The sequence below is a fragment of the Rana temporaria genome, chromosome 3, assembly GCF_905171775.1.
Source record: "Rana temporaria chromosome 3, aRanTem1.1, whole genome shotgun sequence".
Taxonomy (NCBI): domain Eukaryota; kingdom Metazoa; phylum Chordata; class Amphibia; order Anura; family Ranidae; genus Rana; species Rana temporaria.
In genome coordinates, this window is record NC_053491.1 from 140,683,860 (window position 1) to 140,709,170 (window position 25,311).

The following is a 25,311-nucleotide window of genomic DNA, read 5'->3' on the forward strand; positions in this document are numbered from 1 at the left end:
GTACCCGTCGTATACTTACCCTTTCTTTTATCAGGCGCAGCCAATGTTAAGTATAGCCGGCGTTCCCGCGTCGAATTTGAATTTTTTAACGTCGTTTGCGTAAGTCGTTCTCGAATACGGACGGACGTCGTTTATGTAAGCGTCGCAACCACTGACGTCCTAGCGACGTCAGTGGGAGCAATGCACGCCGGGAAATTTCGCGGACGGCGCCTGCGCATTTAAATCGGCGCGGGAACGCGCCTGATTTAAATATGACACTCCCCTAGCCGCGGAATTTGAATTCCGCTGGGGGATTTAGGATCCGCCGTCGCAAGTTTGGAGGTAAGTGGTTTGTGAATTAGCCACTTGCCTCCTAAACTTGCGGGAGCGGATCTTAATTCACGTAGAACGAGCGGATCTATAGATCCGCTGAGCTACGTGAATCTGGCCCAGGGACTTTGTTCCAAAAGGACAGTCCCTCTAAAACAGTTGGGAGCTATGACTGAAATACACAAAGCTACAACAAAAGCTGGTCCTTCATATTCTTTTCTACTACTAATAATGTGTGGAAAGAACATCTTGTCTAATGCCATGGAAAATGTATTTGCACTTTTTTTAGCAGCAGGTCCTGAGTATGAAGACATAATGGGTTTCAAATCAGGCTTGACAAAAAGGTATACCAATGCCCAGAATAAGGCAATGGTATGATTAGAAAACGAAACTGTACTGTATATTAATAAATACGTTCTCATGTTCCCATTACGATACAAATAAGCTTGGCCCACAACTTAATGTTTAGCCTTTTTTTTTTTTTAATAGGCAACCTCATTTGACATTTAAAAACATTTTGAAACAGCCACTCTGCATTTTCAATGCATGTTTATAGCTGCAGTTTATTATTCTTTGTAATGTTTCCTATAAATGTTTGGAACTGGATGGAGTCCTATAATTAGATGCCCTTGCTAGCTGCACAAGTATGCTGACCTTTTCTATTACTGGAAAGGAAGCTCTCCAGAATCTGACTTGGGATACATATTATAAACCTTTAGGGTCATAGCCTTTAGAAGTCAAAAACATAACATGTGGATGCTATAGAGTTACAGCACTGGAAAGTGTATCTACAAAAGCACTAAACTAATTTTATGTTCTGTTTTTGCAAGAGTGGCATCGGAACTCATTGAAAACCAAGGTAAATGACCATCTTTACCAGAAAAAATATTGGCCTTCCTATTTTGTGAACAGAATACCTGACATAAGGTAAATATATAGCTAAACCACCTCTAGAAATAGTAGTTGCCAGGGGCGGAACTACCGCCATAGATACCCACGCAGGCGCTATGGGGCCTGCAGCCGAGTGTGGCCCGGCCCGGTGAGAATGAGGAATGTAAGTTTACTGTTAAGCCTCCCTGGCCCCAGCAAGTCCGACCGTGTCCCGACACATGCATCTGAATACAGCAGGAGGCAGGAGCAGAGAGCAGAGTGTGCGGGGCAGAGGTGCAGAACGCTCGAGCGAGCCTGTGAAGGGACATCATTTTTCAGCATATGAGGAGGCTCTGGAGTCTGGACAGGAGGTAGGAAGGGAGTGGGAGACTGTAACTGTTTTGCTATTTTTGTGAAGAAAATGTTTGCTATATTTTTTCATTAGGATCATTTCGGCAAAAAGAGGGGGAGCAGTGCCAGATTCAAGGGTGCAGATGTTCCTAAGACCTTAAAAATAAGCTTGATCAAACTACCATTAGGGCCACTGTTCATCACTGTTGTCTTATTTCTCCCCTATTTGTCTTGTATTTACACATAAGTTTAATCAGAACAGAAATTGGTTAGAAGGCATGGAGGTCAGCAATGTGTGTCCTTCAGGGGCTGCATACAGTATACTGCATACTCTGTTGTTGTAAATTAATATAAGCTGTTGCCTGGGTACTGTGCCACATGGGTGTGGTAATCTGTTGTTCAATGGCATTAGTTCATTTTTTTGTGAGGGGTGGGGGCTGTTTGCAGGGGGGGGGGGGGGCATACAACATTCTGCTATGGGGCCCTGTGATTTCTAGTTATGCCCCTGCTAGTTGCCTATCATACTACTCTCCTCTGGTTTTAGTAGATTCTGAGGTCCGTGAACCAGAAAGAGTAGCAAGTGAAGTGAGAGCTCCTAATTTGCATACTAGTTCCAGTAAATTCATTTAAAATCAGAAAGTCACCATATTAGGTAATTTGTATTTTTCAAAAAGGGAACTACTTTTATCATTGGCTTTATCTTTTGACAGACCTGTAAGCGGGTAGTGTGGAAGAGGTTGGCTGACTGGTCTGAGGTTGTGGAACTCCAGCACTTAAATGCTGAATGCAGGCTAGGATTTTCCCAAGGAGATCTGCATACGTTTAAATAGATTCTAATCTGCCAATCACAGAAATATTTAAATGATGGCCATATACCAGGCAATTTTGTGGCTTTGAGGAAAAAAAATGGTCCTCTACAGGACAATAGCATGATGTGCTAGTATGCATCACACAGGGCATCCATTTCCACCTGGTCTCCCTTCCAGGTTTGCAGGCTCCGGCTGTTTGAATGGCGGAACCACAATGATATCACGTAGGAGCCACGCTCATGGCACGGCTCTCTCAATTGACGGAATGCTGCATTGTATTGATGGGTTGTTGACAATAGTTCAGTTATTCAAAAAAGATTGATTATTTAATGAAGAGTGCATGGCCACTATGATAAAGTATTATTTTATGGACTGGAAACAAAGGTGCTTATCATCTTGTTATGCCGATAAGATCATGTGTTCCAGAACATTAATCACACACTTTCAATGGTGGTATGTTCTTTCTAAAGACTATGTTGAAATGATCACTATATTACCAAAAGTATTGGGATGCTTGCCGTTACACACACATGAACTTTAATGGCATCCCAGTCTTAGTCCGTAGGGTTCAATATTAAGTTGGCCCACCCTTTGAAGCTATGACAGCTTTAACTCTTCTGGGAAGGCTGTCCACAAGGTTTAGGAGTGTGTCCTTGGGAATGATTGACCATTTTTCCAGAAGCGCATTTGTGAGGTCAGGCACTGATGTGAACGAGAAGGCCTGGCTTGCAGTCTCCACTCTAATTCATCCCAAATGTGTTCTATTGGGTTGAAGTCAGGACTCTGTGTGGCCAGTCAAGTTCCTCCACCCCAAACACACTCATCTTTGTCTTTATGGACCTTGCTTTGTGCACTGGCCCAAATCATTTGGTAGAGGGGGGATTATGGTGTGGGGTTGTGTTTCAGGGGTTTGGCTTGGCCTGTTAATTCCAGTGAAGGGAACGCTTAAGGCATCAGAATACCAAGACATTTTGGACAATTTCATGCTCTCAACTCTGTGGGAACAGTTTGGGGAGAGCCCCTTCCTATTCCTGTTCCAACATGACTGTGCACCAGTACACAAACAAGGTCCATAAAGACAAGAATGAGTGTGTTTGGGGTGGAGGAACTTGACTGGCCACACAGAGTCCTGACCTCAACCCAAAAGAACACCTTTGGGATGAATTAGGCCTCGTACACACGATAGGTTAACCAGAGGACAACAGTCTGAAGGACCGTTTTCATCAGTCAAAACCGATCGTGTGTGGGCCCCATAGGTTATTTAACCTTCGGTTAAAGAAAAGACAACTTGGGGGGGCGTGGCCTGGACAGGCATGTGAGCGGTCGCATAGCACGGAGCTCCCGCTATCGATCCTCCAACGATCCTTCCCGCGGCGATCCTGCACAACAAAACCCATCGGAGGACTCACCATACCCTCCCCGGTGCGGCGGTGACACTTTTGAATCACTCCCGGCTCCCGTAATGGCCCGCAAAGGCGACATAGACGCGATGGCGACGGCAGCCCTGCACTCCCAAGATGGCGCCGGCCCCATTCTCCCACAGAGAGCTACGCGCAGCTGGGAGAAGCCCCAGGACGCAAGGAAGTCCAACAAGGCCCAGAAACAGCAGGGAAGGGAGCAGCCCAAGGACATGCTGTATTACGCTCAGAAGCTGCAGGGCCCTAGCAGCTCCCTTCCCCCTCCGCTGCAAACTCCATTGCATGATGCTGGAGAGCAAGATGGCGCCTCCGCCCTAGATGACACGCTGCCTTTGGAGGTGTCCCAGGACCTGGAACAGATCAATGATCTGCTTGAGAGGCCAGCAGATGCCCCACAGCCTACGTTAAGCGAGATCCTGCAGGCAGTGCAGCGATGCACGACTTCTGTGACGGCGTCTGTGGATGGCCTAAAACTACAGTTTGGGGCACTGACAGAAACTGTGTCCTTTATAAGACATGACATTCAGAAAATCAGGGAGCGGACCACGGCGGTGGAGGGACGCATTAGTGAGGTGGAAGATCAAATACCCCCCCTCGCCAGAGACACAAGATCGGCGCTACAACATGCGGCCCAGGCAAACGCAAAAACGGATGACATCGAAAACCGTTTACGGAGAAACAACATGCGCATAGTGGGGCTCCCCGAGAAGTTGGAGGGTAGGGACCCCACGACCTTCGTGGAGTCATGGCTCCAGAAGATATTTGGCGCGGAAGCGTTCACCACGCTGTTTGCGGTAGAGAGGGCCCATCGCACACCTCCTAGACCCCTCCCGCCAGGCAACCCGCCTAGACCTATGCTCGCCAGGCTCCTGAATTACAGGGACAGAGAAATCGTACTTCGATTGGCCCGGGAAAAGGGAACGGTGCATTACAACGGCGCAAGGGTCTCATTTTACCCGGACTTCTCCGCAGAAGTACAGCGCAGGAGAGCCAAATTTGCCGATGTAAAGAAGCGCCTACAAAGGCTCCAAGTAACCTATGCCATGCTGTACCCGGCCAAGTTGAGGGTCACCGCCAGAGGCCAAGCAACATTTTTTGAAACCACTGCGGAAGCTGCTGACTGGCTGGATCGCAACGAACAAGACCTGAGGAGGAGACATGATGCGGACGAGGGAGACTGAAGCCCCGAACCACACTCGGTGGAATAGGTATGACACTTGCTGAATGGGGGAGTCTTTATTCACCACTTGCGAAGCGGGACATGTTCATTTTTCTCTTTTTTCTGGTTAGCGCTGGCTCAGTGCTTTGAAAGTTGATATTTCCCTGTGATGGACTCTGAGCGGCTGTGGAGGAGGCTCCCCCACGGTGTCGCGCAAGTTCGAGATCGATCCCATTTGAAGGGGTGGACTGTTCGGTGCCCAGTTGGCACAGAGTCACAGAGACTGTGTTCGTTTGTTTTTGTTTCTTTTTTTGCTCACCTCAGTACACGTTTTGCTGCCTCTCTCCCCCCCCTTATGTTTTTGCTCCCCCACCCACCCCCACGTGTGGACAGATCCGTGCAGGCCTGCGCGTCCCACTTTTGACTTCTGTGCCCAAACTAGGCGACTCATATCATTAACTTGGCCCAGGACTGTGTCGCAAGGGCATATAGCCCGCGGCGCTGCCGCTTTTCTCCACTTGCCATGGCTACCACACCAATAGTGACATGGAATGTTCGCGGAGTCCATGATCCTTTGAAACGCACTATGATCGGCTCCTGCCTGAAAAAGTTTCACCCGGCCATTGTGGGCCTCCAGGAGACGCACCTTACAAGGGACACATTGGGCTGCCTGGGTTTTTCATGGGTGGGCAAGGCCTACCATTCCACTCACACCTCTTACTCTCGGGGGGTGAGTGTGCTGGTACACAAATCCTTGGCTTACCAGGAAATTGACTCGGCAGTGGACTCCCACGGGAGATATGTTTTTCTTTACTGCAAAATTTTTACTGTAACAATGATACTTGCATTTGTTTATATCCCTCCCCCATTTTCTAGAGAGGTTATACAATGTCTTCTGTCGTACCTAGTCAATAAGCCAGATGTGCCTGTTATGATTATGGGGGACTTCAATGGCTGCCTTGATCCCAGACTAGATAGACATCCGCCAGTCTTACCGCCGTTAGGGGGAAGAGGTACCATTTTGAGCCGCCTGCTGGCGGAGGTGGGCTGGATAGATGTGTGGAGAGCCAGAAACCCGGACGACCAAACAATTCTCCTGTTTCTCTAAGACCCATGGGTCGCTATACCGCATTGACTTGTGCGTAGGGTCCTCTCAAATGTTGCATATGGTGTCCAAGTCAGAGTATCTCCCCAGAGGGGTGTCTGACCATTCCCCCCTGGCAGCACACTTAATCACCCGCCCAGCTTCCTCCTTGCCCAGGGCCCCCTGGAAAATGAATGCCTTCTGGCTAAAGCTCTTCACGTCTCATGAGCGGGTAGGAATACAGATAGAGCAATACTTCGCAGAAAACGGTCAGGGAGGTGTTACAGTAGAGGGATGGGATGCATTTAAGGCGTGCCTTAGGGGCACATTTATAGCTGAAATTACCTCTATCAAGCGCAACTCTGCAGCCCTTTTAGAACAGGTGGAGGACCAGGTACAGAGGTTGGAGCTGCAATTTGTGACAGACCCCTCGGACTCCGCGAGGGAGGCGTGAATATCAGGCCAGGACACCCTAGACCGGTTGAGGGCCTCCACCGCGGAAAAGAAGCGCTTTTTCACAAAGCAGGCCTATTATGAGGAGGGGGAGAAGACAGGCCGACTTTTGGCCAGGATTGTTAGGTCCCAACAGGCGTCCCCAGCCATCAGAGCGATCCGTGACTTTCAGGGATGGTTAGTGAATGACCCTGAGCAGATCGTTGCCGTCCTGGCAACCTTCTACACAGATCTGTATAAATCTCGGGATGACTATTCTGATAGTGAGTTGCAGGCGTACATGGATGCTGTGGCTCTCCCGACTCTAAGCGGGCGGGCCCGGGCGGAGATGGACGCTCCTCTTACCCTTAATGAGCTAATGGAGGCGGCCGCCTCCTTCCCTACCTGCAAAGCCCCGGGAGATGACGGGATTCCCATGGAAGTTTACACTCAGTACGGGGGGGGAGATCCTTCCCAGGTTACTGAGGGTTTTCAACGCCTCGTTTGACCTGGGGAAGCTCCCTCCATCTATGACAAGGGCAAATATTATCCTCTTATTGAAACCGGGCAAGGACCCCCTCGATCCAGGCTCATACAGGCCCATTTCCCTGCTGCAAAGCGATGTTAAAATCCTTGCGAAAGCACTAGCCATGAGAGTGAACAAGGTCATCCTATCCATAATTCATCCCGACCAGGCAGGGTTTATGCCTCGCAGCTCCACCGCGACCAACCTTAGGCGCTTATACCTTAACATGCAGACTCCCTCGGATTCCGCCGGCCGTAGGGCACTGTTGTCACTTGATGCCAACAAGGCTTTCGACAGTGTCGGCTGGCGGTATCTGTGGGCTGTGTTGGCCAAGTTCGGCTTTGGCCCCAACTTCCTTAGATGGGTGGGACTGCTGTATGACGCACCACAGGCGGCCATGCGTTTATCGGACATGATGTCTCAGGCCTTTGCTCTGGGCAGGGGGACCAGGCAGGGATGTCCCCTGTCCCCTTTGCTCTTTGCTCTGGCAATCGAGCCACTGGTGGCCCTGGTGCGGGATTGAAAAAATCATGCTTTACGCCGACGACATGCTCCTATTTTTGGAGGATGCGGAAGACTCCTTGAGCCGAGTAATGTCCCTGGTGGCGGGGTTTGGCCATTTTTCTGGCCTCACCATCAATTGGACTAAGTCAGCCCTGATGTTTCTGGACGGGCCTCCCCCGTCCGATGGGAGCCCCACATGCCCTGTCCCCGTAGTAGCTTCCTTCAAGTACCTGGGGGTACACGTCTCCCCTAAGGTGATCGACTACTGCAGCTTGAACGTCTTTCCCTTACTGACCCGGTTTAGAGACAAGATCCACATATGGAATAGGTTAAAAATGTCCCTAGCGGGTAAGACCAATCTCATCAAGATGATTTTGATGCCGCAGTTACTGTACCTGCTCCACAACTCCCCGGTAGTCATTACCCTCAAAACTTTTAGAGTGGTCAACTCGCTTTTTAGGCAACTGCTCTGGCACATTAAAGCTCCCAGGATAAAGCTGGAACAATTGCAACGCCCCAAGGAGGGTGGGGGGCTGGCTCTTCCTAACCCGTGGATCTATTACTTGGCTGCACAGCTACAGCACCTGATCGGTGCCATGTCCCCGGCCGGCTCCTCGGCTAGGCTATTACTGCTTGGCTCGGGGGCTGCGTCGATACCAGAGGGACTTGAGGCCCAGCGGTTCCAGAAACCTAACAAGAAAATGCCTACTTTTGCGCTCATCCAGAAGGTTTGGCATAAGGCGAGGCAGCTTCAGGGGGTCACAGGGTTCACTGAATTTAGCCCAATCTGGGAGAACAATACATACACTGAACTGGCCAAACTAGATCAGGGTCCTAGATGGCGCCTTCAGGGCATAACACTTCTCAAGCAGGTATTCCGTGGTGGTACACTGCTCCCATTTGACACTCTTCGGTCCAGGTTTGCGCTCCCTCAATCCATGTTCTTTTACTACTTACAACTGCAACATGCAATTAGAGCCCAAGGGGATGCGGTGGAGTGGGCTCAGTCCCCCACTCCAGTATTCCACATCTTAAGGGCCGCATCAGAGACTAAAGGTATTATTTCGCAGTGTTACAACATGTTGCTAGACTCATTTTTAGAGGCACATCCCATGAAAGTGGCAGACCAGTGGGAGGCAGATGTAGGTCCGATGACAGGGGAAATGTGGGAGGAAGCGCTGCTGGCAGTCAACAGCTGTTCGCTCAATGTAGCACAGAAGGTATCTCAGTTGTACATTTTACTAAGGGTCCACTATACTCCAGTAAAACTCTTTAAAATGGGCGGGGTCACAGACCCGATGTGTAACAGGTGTAAGGTAATGTCTGGCGATCTGATTCACCTGCTCTGGCGCTGCCCCAAGCTCCACAGGTTCTGGAAGGGAGTTCTGGATACACTTAACTCTGTGTTCCAGGTAACCGTTCCCCTGGAGCCGGTATATTGCCTGCTCGGAGTATTGGAGGGAGTGGTAACAGAGGAGTTGACTCAAATGGCATTTAACAGAGCATTGTTCCAGGCCAGGAGGGCCATTCTCCTGAAATGGAAACTGGAGGCTCCCCCCACACTTAAATTTTGGGTGACGCACATGGGCAGGATGCTTATCATGGAGAAGTACATATATCAGCACAGGGGAAATGCGGGCAAATTTGACAGGCTTTGGGATGCATGGCTGGCCACGCCTGGCTTGAGCCCTATGGAACTTGTTCAGGGGAGGCTGCTGGGTGGTAATTAGACTTGCCAGTTACGGGGAGGTGGGATTGGAGGTCATGCTACTGGATATTACTAGTATATGCTAGATGCTGGATGGGGAGACAACTTGCTTTAAAATTTAACCGATGGATTGGTAACCGATAGGTCAAAACCGATCATTAGTACGCACAAAACCTACGTATGCTCAGAATCAAGTCGACGCATGCTCGGAAGCATTGAACTTCGTTTTTTTCAGCACATCGTTGTGTTTTACATCACCGCGTTCTGACATGATCGTTTTTTTTAACTGATGGTGTGTAGGCACAAAAGACCATCAGTCAGCTTCATCGGTTAACCTATGACAATGGTCCTTCAGACCGTTGTCCTCTGGTTAACCTATCGTGTGTACGAGGCCTTAGGGTGGAGACATTCAACATCAGTGCCTGACATCACAAAAAGAGCTTCTGGAAGAATGGTCAAACATTCCCATAGGCACCCTCCTAAACCTTGTGGACAGCCTTCCCAGTAGAGTTGAAGCTGTTATAGCTGCAAAGGGTGGGCAAACTTAATATTGAATCCTATGGACTAAGACTGGGTTGCCATTCTTCTTAATTGTCAGCTATTAATTGCCCCAGTACCAAGAATGTGATGCAGAATGCAATCCAAATTGATGGCTGTACCCACTTGTGAATTACTGAATTTCTGCAAGAGCCAGCTGCTTTTGTTTACAGCAATGCACGGTCATCGTTTAGACATTTTGATTAAGCATCTTTTGTTATGGTCCATTTATCGTACACCTAATAGATTGCTACCTTTGATTCTGTTTTCCTATTAACCTCCTGCTAACCGCTCACAGTAAATATATTGCGAGCAGGAGGAAGGTGCAGGCTCGGCAATGTACATATACTGTACGTTGGTGGCTTGCTTCTGGGTTTGGGGCTCGCATCCTCTGCCAACCAGTGCTGTGTCCAATTACAGCTCAAACCTGCTGATCGGCTGTGTCCAATCATACAAAGAGTTGTGTGTTTACACACACACACAACTCTTGTGTACAGGGAACAGGGATCTCTGGCTGTTTCTTCTTCCTGAAAAGCAGGCAGAAAAAACAGCCAGATTAGTAAGTAAAAACAGCACACATTACACTTGTTAGGCACACAGTTACCCTCTTCCCATTGGTGTCATTAGTACTGTGTCAGTGTAACTAGCGATATTAGCGCTAGATTGGCCGCCACACTATCACACAAGTCACTGATCATCGCCATTACAGTATAGTGTCTATAGCTGTGTAAATCCCAGTATATATACCATGGTATGTAAACGCTATAACTTTCCCACAAATTAATATACATTTATTGGGATTTATTTTTTATCAAAGACATGTCGCAGAATACATTTGGCCTAAACTTATGAAGAAATTCTATTTTTATTTTTTTTACAGAAGAGAAAATTCGATTTTTTTTTTTTCGCAGAATACATTTTGGCCTAAACTTATGAAGAAATTCGATTTTTTTTTTACAGAAGAGAAAATTCGATTTTTTTTAAATTAGTTTTTATAACATAAATTAGAATTACATTTTTTTTTACAATTTTGATCTTCTTTCATTTATATTATAAAAAATTCAGTGGTGATCAAATACCACCAAAAGAAAGCTGCATATTGTGTGGAAAAAATATTATATACATTTCATTTGCATACAGTGTTGCATGACTACACAACTGCCAGGTAAAGTAACGCAGTGCTGATTGGTAATAAATGCTCTGGTCATGAAGGGGGTAAAAACCCATGCGGGCAGGACCCGTCATTTACGGCACAGGTGGCCGTTCCTTCAGAGCGCATGCAAAGGCAACTTCACCAGCTGCATGTACAGTAAATATCTCCTAAACGGTGCACATTTAGGAGATTTTTACAGTACCTATATAGGTAAAACCTTAGTCAGAGATGGGAGTTTACTCCCACTTTAAAACCGGAGCACACCAAGCAGGAGAATACACTGTGGTCAGTTCTCTAGCTATGCTGGGAACTCTACCAGCTCTCCTCCAATGATCAGACTTGTCCTGACACAACTCCCTACTCAGCCTTTCACTGGGAAGATCAGTGTGCTGTTGCTGCTTCTCCTCCCCCTGCTCTTTTGCAGCTGAGAACAGAGGGAATGTGGTCAATGTTTTGCCTTTCTTTTCCATTTTAAACTGAATGGGTTGTTTTACAAAGTGAGGATTTACAATCACTTTAAACATCCAGACTTGCATGGCAAATTTTGCACCTTGTGCCTTTCACCCACCTATGCGGTTAGCTTTTGATTAGTTTCTGCTGTGGTTTTTGCAATACATTTAGCATTTTTGCAGATGCATTTGACTAGTTTTGCATTTTTTGATGCGTTTTGCATTTTTTATGATTTTTTTTTTGGCCAATTTGTTGTTTTTGTTGGGTGGATTCAAAAATGCAAATCATGGCAAAAACACACTATATGCTTTTCTTCTGCTTCTCCATTGAAGTCTATTGGACCAAAAACGCTGAGTTTTCTTTATAAAAAAAAAAAAGTCCCTGGCTCTTTCCCAGCTGAAAAAAAACATAGATGTGAACACGTCCCATAGTTAAATTGACTATAGTGCATTTCTACACAAAGCAATAAAAAACACATAGGTGTAAACCGAGGCTTAGATGTGCATTGTTTAGCAAGTTTCATAGTGTCATCTGCTGCACTGGGATGCTGTGTGACCTGGAATAGGTTCCCTGTCCCTCTGGTGACTAGGGACAGGCTACTTGCAGCAATACTTGGATATATCGCAATCAATCGGCCATAACACTACAAAATGCAGCCAAGGAATGCAATTACAAATACTTAGTTAAAATAATAAAAACAATTGAAAGTGTATAATGTCTTTAACCATTTAAGGACTGGAAGAACTTGCCCCCTTAAAGGGTCACTAAAGGAATTTTTTTTTTTAGCTAAATAGCTTCCTTTACCTTGCTGCAGTCCTGGTTTCATGTCCTCATTGTTCGTTTTTGCTTTGATGTTGCTGTAAATCCTCTCTGTTTTGGACACTTCCTGGTTGCCTGTTTCCTGATAACCACAGTACTGGGAGATTTCTCACGGTGGTCACTAATCAAGGAGGTGTGATTACTGTGTGTAAAACGAAACTGGATTGGTGCTGAGGAGTTTTAGACAAAGTATCACTGCTCTCTATTGGCTGACTGCCCTCTAGTGGCTCTCTGTACATCAGAGAACCAGCAAACAACAGCAAAAACGAAACTACACTGCAGGCACATTATATGATTGTTTTTTTTATAAATTTTTAATCATTTTTAAAAGGAATCAGTTAACTATTATGTCTCTATGCCCTGTAAACAGTCATTTCAGCTAAAAAAAAAAATTCCTTTAGTGACCCTTTAATGACCAGGCCATTTTTGGCGATACAGCACTGCATCACTTTAACTGTCAATTGCGCGGTCATGCGACACTGTACCCAAACAAAATTGATGTCCCTTTTTCCCCAAAAATTGAGCTTTCTTTTGGTGGTATTTAATCACCTCTGCGGCTTTTATTTTTTGCACTATAAACCAAAAAAAGAGTGACAATTTTGGGAAAAAAATATGTTTTACTCTCTGCTATAATAAATATCCAAAAAAAAAAAAAAATTCTTCATCCGTTTAGGCCAATATTCTTCTACATATTTTTGGTAAAAAAAATAAATGATAAAAAAAATTTTTGTTGCAATAAGCACATATTGATTGGTTTGCGCAAAAGTTATTGCGTTTACAAAATAGGGGAAAGATTTACATTTTCATTATTATTATTTTTTTTTACTAGCAATGGTGGTGATCTGTGATTTTAAGCAGGACTGCAACATTGCGGTGGACAAATTGAACACTCTTTTTGGGACCATTGACATTTATACAGCGTTCAGAGCTAAAAAAATAACCACCAATTACTGTATAAATGTCACTGGCAGGGAAGGGGTTAACACTAGGGGGCGATCAAGGGGTTAAGTGTTCCCTAGGGAGGTGTTTCTAACTGTGGGAAGAGTGTACTAACTGGAGGAGGAGAGAAATCGCTGTTCCTAACCACTAGGAACAGCAGATCTTTCTACTCAGAATGGGGATCTGTCTGTTTATATTCACAGATCCCTGTTATGGCTCTCTGTGGAGCAATCGCGGGTGGCCGGTGGACATCCGCTCCGGGGTCGCACATGCACCATATAGCCCTTAAAGCGGCCGTGTACAGCTACGGCGATTGCTTGCTTCTATTTTTTTTGTCCACTGCTTAGACTAAGCTGTACTGGGTCGGATACCTGCAAAATATCCACATCCAGGGTGTTTTGCATCTAGCCTAAGTTACAGTAGCTAAACATGCAAGGACATGTGGGGATAACACTGCTAACCTCCTACTGAAAAGACTAATTAATTGGGAGTTATTAAGACTTGTTTGGCTTCACAGTACTGAGCGTGTCTGGGGGAATGTTTGACCATTCTTCCAGAAGCGTACTGATGTGGACAAGACGGCCTGGCTCGCAGTCTCCGCTCTAATTCATCCCAAAGGTGTTCTATTGGGTTGAAGTCAGTACTGTTTAGCCAGTCAAATTCCTCCACCCAAAACTCACTCATTCATGTCTTTATGACCTTGCTTTTTGCACTGGTCCAAATCAGGGGGGGGGGGGGGATTATGATTTCCCCAGTTCCAGTGAAGGGAAGTCTTAAAGGCATCAGCATACCAAGACATTTTGGACAATTTCATGCCCCCAACTTTGTGCAACAGTTTGGGGTTGGCCCTTCCTGTGCCAACATGACTACAAGGAACATAACTGGCCTGCAGGGAATCATGACCTCAACCTGATAGAACACGTTGGGATGAATTCAAGCGGAGACCGCCAGTCAGACCTTCTCTCCAACATTAGTGTCTGATCTCACAAATGCACTTCTGGAAGAATGGTTAAACATTCCCCTAAACCTTGTGGGCAGCCTTCCCAGAAGAGTTCTAGCTGCAAACAGTGGGCCAACTCAATATTGAACCCTACAGTTCATGTGCATGTAAAGGCAAGCGCCACAATACTTTTGGGTATATAGTGTACATTTACGCAATTTACCTTTTCTAAAAGGAAAGCTGTGGCAACCTCCATGTTTCTTCCACTTCAGGCTAGATTAACTACTAAGTGGCTCTGCAAGCTGTGCTTTCGTGGGCTGCTGTGCCTGCGTCTCATGCAGGAAAAATGGAGCTGAAGGTGGTTATGGGTGCGGGAACAGGTGCGATTTACATGCTGTCCCACACCTGCACAAGTGTGAACCTAGCCTAAAGTAATAATAGAGTATGGGATATAGTTGTAGCTGGCCAGCTAAGACCTGTCCTAGGTTGCTAAAATGACTTGCATGCATATACAGCTAGAACTGCCAATGACCTTAATACAGTTCATATGCGAGAGATAAAAGCAGTTGTTATTTACTGTGACTTTATATATGGATGTCATGTAACAGTTGTATATTGTGTTCACGGAAGCAAAAAGAGAGAATATGCCTTTTAAGATTTGTTGTGTGACTGTATGGTAAGCTCAATGACACAGCAGAATTGAAACTAGAAAGCATAGAGTTAAAGGGGTTGTAAAGGTAAAATGTTTTTTCACCTTTATGCATTAAGGTGAAAAAAACAACCGATGGTACCGCCCCCGAACCCCCGTTTTACTTACCTGAACCATTGGCTGGCGCTGCTGTCAATCACAGCGGATGACGCGGGGCCAAGTGATACAGTCGGCGGCTATGCCAGCCACTGTATCATGCTCGCAAAAGCTTTCCACCATGCAAGCTTGCTCGCATAAAGGTGGAAAGCTTTTACGAGGAGGAGCCGAGACAGCCGCCGAGGGACCCCAAAAGACCGGATTCGGGGCCACTCTGTGCAAAACGAGCTGCACAGTGGAGGTAAGTATAACATGTTTGTTATTTAAAAAAAAAAAAAAAAAAAAAAGCCGAGCCAATCCTTCACTAAGCGGCGATGCCCAGCTTGCGTTACTGTCAGGGGCAGGCGAACCTTAGTAATCCTTGGTTACTGGCCACTTCCTGTATATGGATTCATCGGGTAGTGTGCAGGTATTCTGTCACTTCCTCGATGCCGCAATGTCTCCCGGGAACAATGACAAAAGCTCCCAGGAGACATTGTGGCATCGAAGGAAGTGACGGAATACCCGCACACTACCCGATGAATCCATATACAGGAAGCGGCCAGTAACAAAGCATTACGAAGGTACAAGGGTTCGAAAAAATAAATAAAACATGCAGTTTAGTAATTATGCATATGAGCGTATCTTTTTTTTTTTTTTTTGGTGGGGGAGTGGATCTTGGGTGGGAGTACCCACACTGTTTTTCCCCATGACTTGACCCGTGTGTGTGTGTGTGAGTAATATATATATATATATATATATATATATATATATTATATACACACACACACACAATATATCTCTATCTCAAACCAACACCAGTGGCAGAACTACTATACAAACTTTGCACTTGGGACAGGGCCCTGGCATTCCACCACCAGGCTCAGGGGGAAGGGCCCTTCATGGTTTCTTGTACCAGGGCCCTGAAGGTTCTAGTTAAGCCACTTTTTGTTGCCCTGTCCCAACTTTGACATGTTGTTGCCATCAATTTCAAAATTACCTTATTTTCTTAAAACAAAATATTTGTTTTTTATTGTGAATACATAATCATTGTGTTTTGTTTTCATGTACGTTTATGATTTTACGCAGCGTTCACACTTTTTTGGAATATCAGTCTTCACACTTTAGTGAATTAGGGAAGGTAGCACTTCTGTCAGACTTGTATTGCCACTTCCAGTGGAGGTGGGTGGGAATATCCAGAGTTGCTGCACCGCTCATCAACATTGCCCTAGTGGCACACTTGCAACTTCTTGCTGGAGTGCTGGTTACCTACAACTACAGTAGCTGATAAAATGCAAGTCTGTGCTGCACATCCAGAAACTGGGAGGTTTAACAACCATATATGTAGCCAACAGTCTAATATGTCAACACATTGTGAACTGTAGCATTTAGCCAAGCATGAAACATGTCACAGTATTTTAGGATTGTTTAGGTCTGTTAAACCTCAGAGTTTCAGGATGTTCTGCATTGGCTCACAAGCTGAGTCAGCGTGGAACGGCTGTACAATGGAACCTTGGTTTACAAGTAACAAGGTTAACAAGCTTTTTAAAAGACAAACAACTTTTTTTTCTTCTGAATCCTGACTCGGTTTGTGAGTGTTGTCTCACAAAACAAGCAGAATGCAAGCTAATAGGGTGTGCAGTACCACATTTGGCCAGAGGTGCGGGGGGCACCGGTGACTCCGAATGGTTTGGAGCCGTTCAGAAAAACTCCATTACCAAGATCAGCCGAGCTGTCCCTGAGTATTTCCAAAGCTCTCCGGCAACCCCCACCTCTGGCCACATGCGGTATTGCATGCCATCGAAGTCAACGCGGAACAAATTATCTTTGTTTCCATTGACTATGGGGAAACGCTTTGATATGAGAGTGCTTTGGATTACAAGCATTCTACTGGAACAGATTATGCTCGTAAGCCAAGGTTCCACTGTAGTGTTGCTCTGGGAGTGATGTGGACTGAATCCCCCTAGTGGCAGAGGGTTTGTTATTGCTTATGTAACATAGTTAGCTAGAATTAAACATGCACAAACAGAATTGTACAATTGGAAGGTACAGTTTTTATTACCCTTCATATTTAATACAGGAGCTCTGTATAGCCTTTATTACATTAAAAGGTAAAACCAACGAAGGATAAAAGTGTTGAAACATCACATTCCACATACAGCCTTTTAGGAATGTAAAACCTGGAAGTTTATCCTCTTGAATAGAAATAACAGGGCACATAGCTTTCCATTTCCTCCGAGACATACGAAAAAAAAAAAGTATTTGCATCAATGTCCTAATAACAGTGCAGATCAGGAAAAATATATATAAAATGCATTTCGAACACTACATAGATTACAAATAAATTATTGGAAATCTCAACACACATACAAGTCTTGCAGTCCAATCTATTTTATTTAGTAGAAATATATTGATATAAATTATGAAAAACTATAGGTAATAAAAAGAGAAAAACAACGATGTCTGCATATGAAGGCCCGCTTCTATTCAGAAGAGATTTAAACATTGCAAACATCTTTCAGTGTGCAAATCATACACATCAGAGGCAGAAAGGCAGAACATGCTGGTAACCTGCAAGTCTCTGGCTGCCCAGCTCCGATATATACGACTTAAAATATTGATTTTGTAAACGTTTACAAAGTAAATGACACTTTATGGACATGGCAAAAATGAACAGATAAAACACTACCCCCTAGATGCACCAAAAAACACAAAAGTGCCATGAACATGAAAAGGAAACCAGATTTAAAATACATTATGTACACAACCTTCAGTACGTGCCTGTATCTAGACAAGTGAATGAATCATTTAAATGATACATAAAAGGAGAAGCAGTGCACTTCTACTACAATTTATATGGTTTTACATATAAAAATATCATAAAGGGAATTTATCATTTATCTTTTTTACAACTTGGCAGTATACAAGCTCTACAAGGAACCCATGACTAAAATTCACCAATGCAGGGGATATTCCAAAGTCCAAAAAAAAGTTGGTCAAATCGGCAGTAAAATAGGTATATTAGATGGTTATCAGATAGGAAACAGACTGGTAAAAAAAAATTAAAAAAAGTCCCCACTAAATATTCACATGTGTACACGGCAGGCACCCACTCACAACTCCTCATATCTTACTCATTTTCTTATGAGTGTCAAGAAGCTTTGGGTTTGTGTTGATGACAGAACTGATTGACTGGTGGCGTTTGACCTGCTTCAACCAGGTTTTGCATTCCCATAAACTTGTATGTGAATGCAAGACCCATCTGACACAAACAAAAGCCTGTTGACAAAGGCCCAAAAACAAATTGGCTGAAAATGTCCCATAGTTACCCAAAGGTCTCTCTTGAGCCCCAGAAAGTGTGGCTGTCCTGTTGAAAAAGCTTAGTCATACTTTTCATTTCCACGACCACATTAAAATGCAGTCCCAGCAATTTAAACCTAACAGACATTGCGTGGGTTTACCCGTGTAAGCTGCAAGTGAATGCCAACCTTTGCATTCCAAAACACTTTGGAGAACATAAAAAAGGCTAGACTTGCAAATGATGCTGCCACTACAACACCACCTCTAAGACACTGTTCACACAGGGGTGACCTGTCAGGTGACTTAGCCGCCCGACAAGTCGCCCGCCATTCTTTACAATGGAACCGTTCTATTAGGAGCGACTCAAGTTGCTCAGACTTGGGAAAAAGGTTCTGACTTCAGAGCGGCTTGCATTGACTTCTATACAGAAGTTGTTTTGCAAGTCATGCTGAACAAGGCAGCTTCAGCATCAGGTGACTTTGAAGCCACCCCTGTGTGAACCGACTCCAATAGGTCATAAAAGGAGATTGCTAAATTTGTGTTATATTGCAAGGATTTGATCAAACCTCACTGTAGACTCCCACTTAGTAGAAACTCACATTACATTGGATTTAGATCCCCTGGGTCATAATGAGGGAGGTATGCCTGTTACAGTCACATGGTCAGTTCCCAGTGTTGAACTGTTTTTCCCAGTATTTTTCCTTATTACAAATTGCATGATTAAGACATTGTACTTCGTATACAAATATATGTGACATATGAGTTGTTTAGCAATTCTAGGAAATGATATCTAGCTGCAGACTGGAATCGTAAAATTACGTTAAGGTGACAGACTGTTGGTGCACCAACTGTTTAGAGAACGCCTCTAGACAAGAAAGTCACTTTAATATTGCTTGTCGGTTTTTAAACAGGAACAGCTGGGGCAGAGCCAGGACGGGAGACATGAACACTAAAATTACAAAATGATTTGTGCATTAACAAATCATACCAATTTTACAGACGTCGAGTTGCCCTTTTAAAATGTTTACCCTCATATGATTGAAATTCATAAGAAACAGCATTGGTTTGAAGAAAGCTATAGTGAGATAACAGTATGTGCAGTCATGATCTAAAGTGGTATTTTGTCCCAATATGCCATTGCCTACTGTGCCTATCCCCATTTCCTTGCAAATACCAGCAGATCTAAAAATATTACTTTATTAAATTTTTTTCCAACATCATTTGAAGTTGACTTCAGAGCAGTCTTTTGCAATCCTCTCTACAGCAGAGCTCAGACGCTGAAATGGAGGAGCCATGAGCCTTTCAGATGCGCACACTAGTCTGTTGCTGCCTTTTCCCTGTCCGTTAGTAGGCTGAGGGTGGAGAGAAGATCGCTCTATTTTAAGTGTTGTCATCCACTTGGTTGTGTAAAGCAGCTGTGCAACTATTGGGGCTCTGGACAGAAATAAATATTCATTGAAAGGTAAAACCACTTCCATCTATGTAGTTGAGCTGTGCCTTTACCTGCTGCTTGCAGTCACATAACCAGATGCTTAAGCCTCGTACGCACCACTTTTTTCCCCCCCATTCAACACAGCAGTTTAAATGAAAAAAAAAATAAAAAAATAAATAAAAAGACAGCTCAGGTCAGAGCCGCTGTACAACAATCCGATGTTAGTACATCGCTCTCTCCTGCTGTGCTATTCTGTTCTGACAGGAGAGCAGCCTCCCACCAGAACACTCTGGTCAGCGGACCTTTTTCAGCTTGACGGATCAGCAGCAGTACATTGATTTCGCCCAACAATAGGTCCCTGTGTACTAGGCTTTAGAAAGGTAATGCCATTCTCACCCAATACTACAATTTACAGTGGAAGCACTGGTATTAAAATAGGAACCTAGATTACTGCATCCCAAGGTGGCAGCACCAAATAAATAGTTCTCACTTTACAAGAAAACAAGATCTTTACCGACAATTTAGTGGACCATCCAAAAAAAATAAACGAAAAAAACCACACACACTACTTAGCACAGTTAGTAGGTTATATGGTTGTACGCCTTACAAGAGAGCTGTGTTTCTGTCAATCACCTAATTTCATAAAATCTATTTACCCTCTTCCAAAATGATTGCTATAGATGCTACAGCAAGCATCTAAAGACACTGAAGAAGCTCGCTTCCGCTCACACTTAGAAGAAAAATACAAGAAGTCCATTAAATTAAACAAAGAAAAATATAATCTATTTTAATAGAAAAAAAAAAAATGTATATCAAATTGCCAAAAACATAGAATAAAAGCACACACAAAAACATTTACCATTATTTATGACTGAAGTCCAAAGTCCATATTCTCAAGTTGAATGAAAACAATTATTCAGAGAAGAGTTCTATTGAGGTAACATTGCTTATTCCAAGGAAGAAAAGTGTACTGTTTAATATAGCTCTATATCTCAAACAGATCCCATAAGTCTAAACCAGCCTCTGCAAGTCTGTTTTTGAGAATATGGACCCATGACTAGAACTAGTTTTTTAAGGTGACTTGCATTTGCACACGACATACACATTATACTAGATGCAGATTCAAAGGTTAGAGTTGAAATTCTGTACAAATTCCAGAAGATTCCTGTGGCATTAGGGGAGCCAAAGAACAAATTTTTCAATGTCATTTTGCCTGGTGAAATTTCTGGATTCAACTCTTCAAAATGCATATTTTAGGTCCAAATATTTGTCAAAACTCCCCAATTCCTGAAAGCAGGTAAAATATAATTTGTGGCAGTTGCAATTTTTATGTTGCGTTATATTAGCACAAAAAAAAAAAGAAAAAAAGAAGAAAAAAAAAAAAAAAAGGGAAGAAAATGCTTTGTGTAAATAGATAACAAAAAACATCAAGCCTTAAAATATGCACTTTTATAACCCTACACTTTATATACAGTATGTTACACTTCTGCATTGATAAGTTATTGATTGGTTTTGTTGTGCATATTAATACAGAGCGCTATTTTTTTTTGGTTATATCTAAAATTGCGTGCACCTGTGAAACAGTGACCAACTTTGGTACATAAATTTGTCCAAAGGCGACACCAAGCCTTTAAAAGAGTCATCCTGTGTAGAGTTAAATATGTATGGTGGCCATAGAAATTATGCTCTTGCTCCAGGATGTGTGAAAATGCCTCATCTGTAGCACAAGCATTGTTTTTGTACGTGGGTAAACCTGAAGAGGTTTTCTTACGTACATATTTGCCTGTACGTGCGGGAGCTTTACCTTCCTCCCCTTTGGCTCGTGTTACCTTTACGTAAAAAAAATTCCCCCCTTAACTTTATTGCTATCACATAGAGGGCTAAAAGTCTGTGCTGCTCCCAATATAAGCTTTACATCAGTGGCAGCAAGAGGGTTAGCCGAGGTTCACACCGGCTGCTGGTTAGAAATCGTGCAAGTTCAGCTGAACTCAACTTTAAACCGGCAATGCAGTCCGACTTCAGGGGCGATTTGCCAGACATCTGTGCAGGTTGCGGCACAGATGTCCATTTAAAAAACACCCCCGAATTTGCCAAAAGTAGTACAGGAACTACTTTTAGGAATCTGTGTGGCGCTGCACCGATTTGGACAATGCCATTGCTGGCAATAAGCGTCGATTTGGCATGGCAAATCACATGCCAAATCGGCCCGATGTGAACGTGGGTTTTCAAGACAGTCCTTTTTGTGCCCTCAAAACATTTAATGTGTGATTTTATTTTATGAATGTGGGTGCATTTATTCATTTCCATTGAATCCTGCAGAGCATAGTCCACTGCAGGTGTAATGCACAGGTTCCTTTGTGGTTTACATCCCATTCTCAGAACCATACAGGAGGTGCAGACCTGCTGTTATGGGTATTCAGATGGAACAAGTGCACCGACATGACAATCGTGCCGGTAAAATCGGAATTGAGCCGTACCAAATTCAAAAACAGAATACTCCAGGGATACTCGCCCTACAATTCAGATAAGGGGGGGGGGATGTTTGGAGCATGCGACCATGTCCCACATTACACCCCATATATAGGTTGCAACATGAAATGTAGTCACAACAGTGCCTTTCAAGTGTTCAAAGAATGAACGCGAAAAGCTCCATACTTCTGATTGATTTGTTCTGTGGGCCTACGCCTTCTCCACCTCTCGATCATTACCCCACCAGTCATATGGGAGAGTGGAGGCAGAAAGAAGCAAAGCCCTGCCTCTAGAAAGAGTGCAGAAAGGTGCAATCATCAGAACAGTCATCTTTATGCTTATTTTGCTATCTAGACTCACAACCTGAATACTTTTTCTGCAAAATTGATTTTCCAATAAGCAAAGCAGACAAAGAATAAAGCAAAATAAAAATAAGGGCCTCAGAACTTGCAAACAAAAAATGGCAACAACCATATTTCAAATTCTGACATGTTCACTTTAAAACGCAAATTGTTTAGCAGAATTTAACATTTCACTTGACAATTGTATTGAAAATTAGTCTTTGGCTTTTGCAGTAAAACAACTCACTATGACAAATGGTACAGTATAATACTTCACAATGCCAACGAGTAGCAGGTAGCTGAATGCCAAATCCATGAAGCCTGAACTACACTGAACAGAAGTAACTTATCCAATATCCTCTACCGATACATTGTTCTTTTGGTGATGTACATGACGCAAAGAGCGTTCTACTATACACCGAGTATACAGTAATAGAATGTTTAATATTTTCCACACAAAGGCCAAAATTTGCTTTCATAAGAAACACTTGGAAATTAGTGCTAGCGATATAAGGCAAATGATAAAACCCATCTTGCATCTGGATACAGTTAGAATAGTTTATAAAATATATTTAAATGAGATGATAGAAATATATAAAAGAATTTCCATTCTCACTCTGACTTGGATCCATCTGATTAAAATGAAAAAACACAATAAACCAGTTTTCCAAGCAGCATTTTCTAAATCTGTGCTTGCAAAGGCAAGCACAGACCTGTAACCATCAAGATTAAATATAGCTTAGTTTTCCCATTGTATAAAAAGTATGCATGTATAGTATATATGGAGAATGTGAAGCCCATCTGAAAACTTCATTTGGTGCATGTCCCCAAAATGCTCTAATATTGGCATCCAGAACAAATGATTTCAGTTAAAAGCGTTGATTAAATTGGTATTAAAAATGGCAACACAAAAATAAACAAACACACAGCTTTGTACAGTGAAACAGGTTTACGATTTACATACAAATGATAGACATAATCTCTAGTGAATCTCTTCTTCCAGCTCTCGGTTCTTCAGCCCTGCGTTGCTTCTTACATCATCAAACGAGTAACATGTAATTACCTTCCCGTTTTTGAACACAGTGTGGAGAAGATCCTGTTTAAAAACCATCAGTGTTAATAGGACATCTTTCATACAGCAAAAACTTGGCAGTTAAGCACAATTTGAACAACAGAGATTTTTTGAACAAAAAGAGCCAGACTACACACATTGGTTGTAGTCTTCGTACACAAAGAAATATGCAAGACACATATACTTGTTCTTCAGGGTTTTATTTGTATCTGTTCATTCAATAAATCATAGTATGTGGATTGCTGCAGCCACAGATGGTTAAAGCCTAAAGCTAAATCAAAAACAAAAAAACAAGCTCCAAGTTGATTATGTTAGAATGTGTCTCTTCTTACAGGATTCAGATAATCCGATTCAGCTACGGCTGTCTTTAAGCTTCATTTAATACACTTCGCTCTCATTTAGTGTCTTTACTCCCTAACTCACATCTTCAATCACTCCCTCTCTATTAGCATCTTACTCAACCCTCTAAAAAATGCACTAGTCACTCCCATACTTAAAAGCCCTCATTGGACCCCAACAACCAACAAAATTGCTCCCTTTATTCAAACGTCTAGTCTATAGCTGACTGAGCGACCACCTCACGGACAATCTTTTCAATCCCTTTCAGTCTGGATTTCGCCCTCAACACGCCACAGAAACTGCTGCTAAAACTCACAAACCATCTACTAAAGGCTAAAACCCAATGGACATTATTCTGTACTCTACTCCTGGACCTCTTTGCAGCCTTCGACAGTGGACCACTCCCTCAGCCTAAAAAAAAAACTCCACACTTTTGGTCTCTAACTGTACTCCTCTCTGGTATTCATCCTACTTAGCCAATCGCACCTTTAGCATTACTTATAATTCCACTTAAACTCCTCTTCCTTTCTCTGTTGGGTCCCCCAAGGTTCTGTTCTTGGACTTCTCCTGTTCTCAATCTACACATCCTCCCTGGGTCAGCTGGCAGCCTCCCATGGCTTCCAATACCAATTCTACATGGATGACACCAAACTCAGCTCACAGTCTCAAGCATCACTAATTTACTAACAGACATATCAGCCTGGATGTCACTCCACTTCCTCAAACTACAAATAAATACAAAATAAAAAAATATTGTCATCATGGGATACAGGCAGGCAAATATTCATTACCTGCTGGGTTATACTGCATCTATAGGTGAATAGACACGGGTAGACCAAAAAGGTCTTTAGACAGGAAGTGATCCCTTATACAACCCCTCCCATACAGGAAGTACTTCAGTTTTGTAGCAAGCTCTGAATCCTCAAAAAGAGGGGAGGGACCTCTGTGTCCCATGATGTACTCAAATAAAAGGATTTTACAAGTATGACAAAAAAAAAATAAAAAAAAAATCCTATTTTGTTTCATACATCATCGGACACAGAGTGAGGCTAATATTCAGTGCCTGCTGGGAGGTCCCAGAGCAATACCCTTGAGGGGAGGGACACCCTGCCAAACAATGGTCATCAGAACTTATAAGGCAGCCCACAGTACACTGGCCGAAAGTCGAATCCTTAGCTGCTCAAACATCCACTTGATAAAATTGTGTGAACGTATGCACTGAAGACCAGGTAGCAGCCTTACAAATCTGAGACACAGATACCTAATGTCCAGATTTAAAATGAAAGGCCGACGCCACCTTTGGTAAAAAAAAAAAAAAAAAAAAAAAAAAAAGAAAGAAGATGGAACAGGTCGTAACACGGTAAAGGATCAAGTGCGGTTCCCTGCATGAAAGGGCCGCCAAATCTGACATCCTTCTAGCCGAGGTGATAGCCATCAGGAAGGCTAGCTTGCATGACAGCAAGTCTATGGAATTTCCTTGATGGGTTCAAATGGTTGTTTCTGCAACAGAAAGCACCAAGTTCAAGTCCCAAGGACACATAGGTGACCCAATGGGGGGGGGGGGGG

At 43.6% G+C, this 25,311-nt stretch overlaps 1 protein-coding gene across 2 annotated transcripts in view; it reads right to left on the reverse strand.

Annotated features, from left to right (window-relative positions):
• Positions 1 to 16,826: 16,826 nt before the first annotated feature.
• Positions 16,827 to 25,311, reverse strand: part of NAMPT (nicotinamide phosphoribosyltransferase) — a 47,448-nt gene continuing 38,963 nt past the window's right edge. The window contains exons 11-12 of one of the 2 annotated variants that reach the window (XM_040343528.1): positions 23,299 to 23,430; positions 16,827 to 20,811 (exon numbers count right to left, since the gene is read on the reverse strand). In XM_040343528.1, coding sequence (XP_040199462.1) covers positions 23,317 to 23,430 — 114 coding nt within the window. In that variant the 3' untranslated portion in view covers positions 16,827 to 20,811; positions 23,299 to 23,316. Of the gene's footprint in view, positions 23,431 to 25,311 lie in introns of both variants that reach the window. The other variant, XM_040343527.1, reaches the window with a different exon arrangement.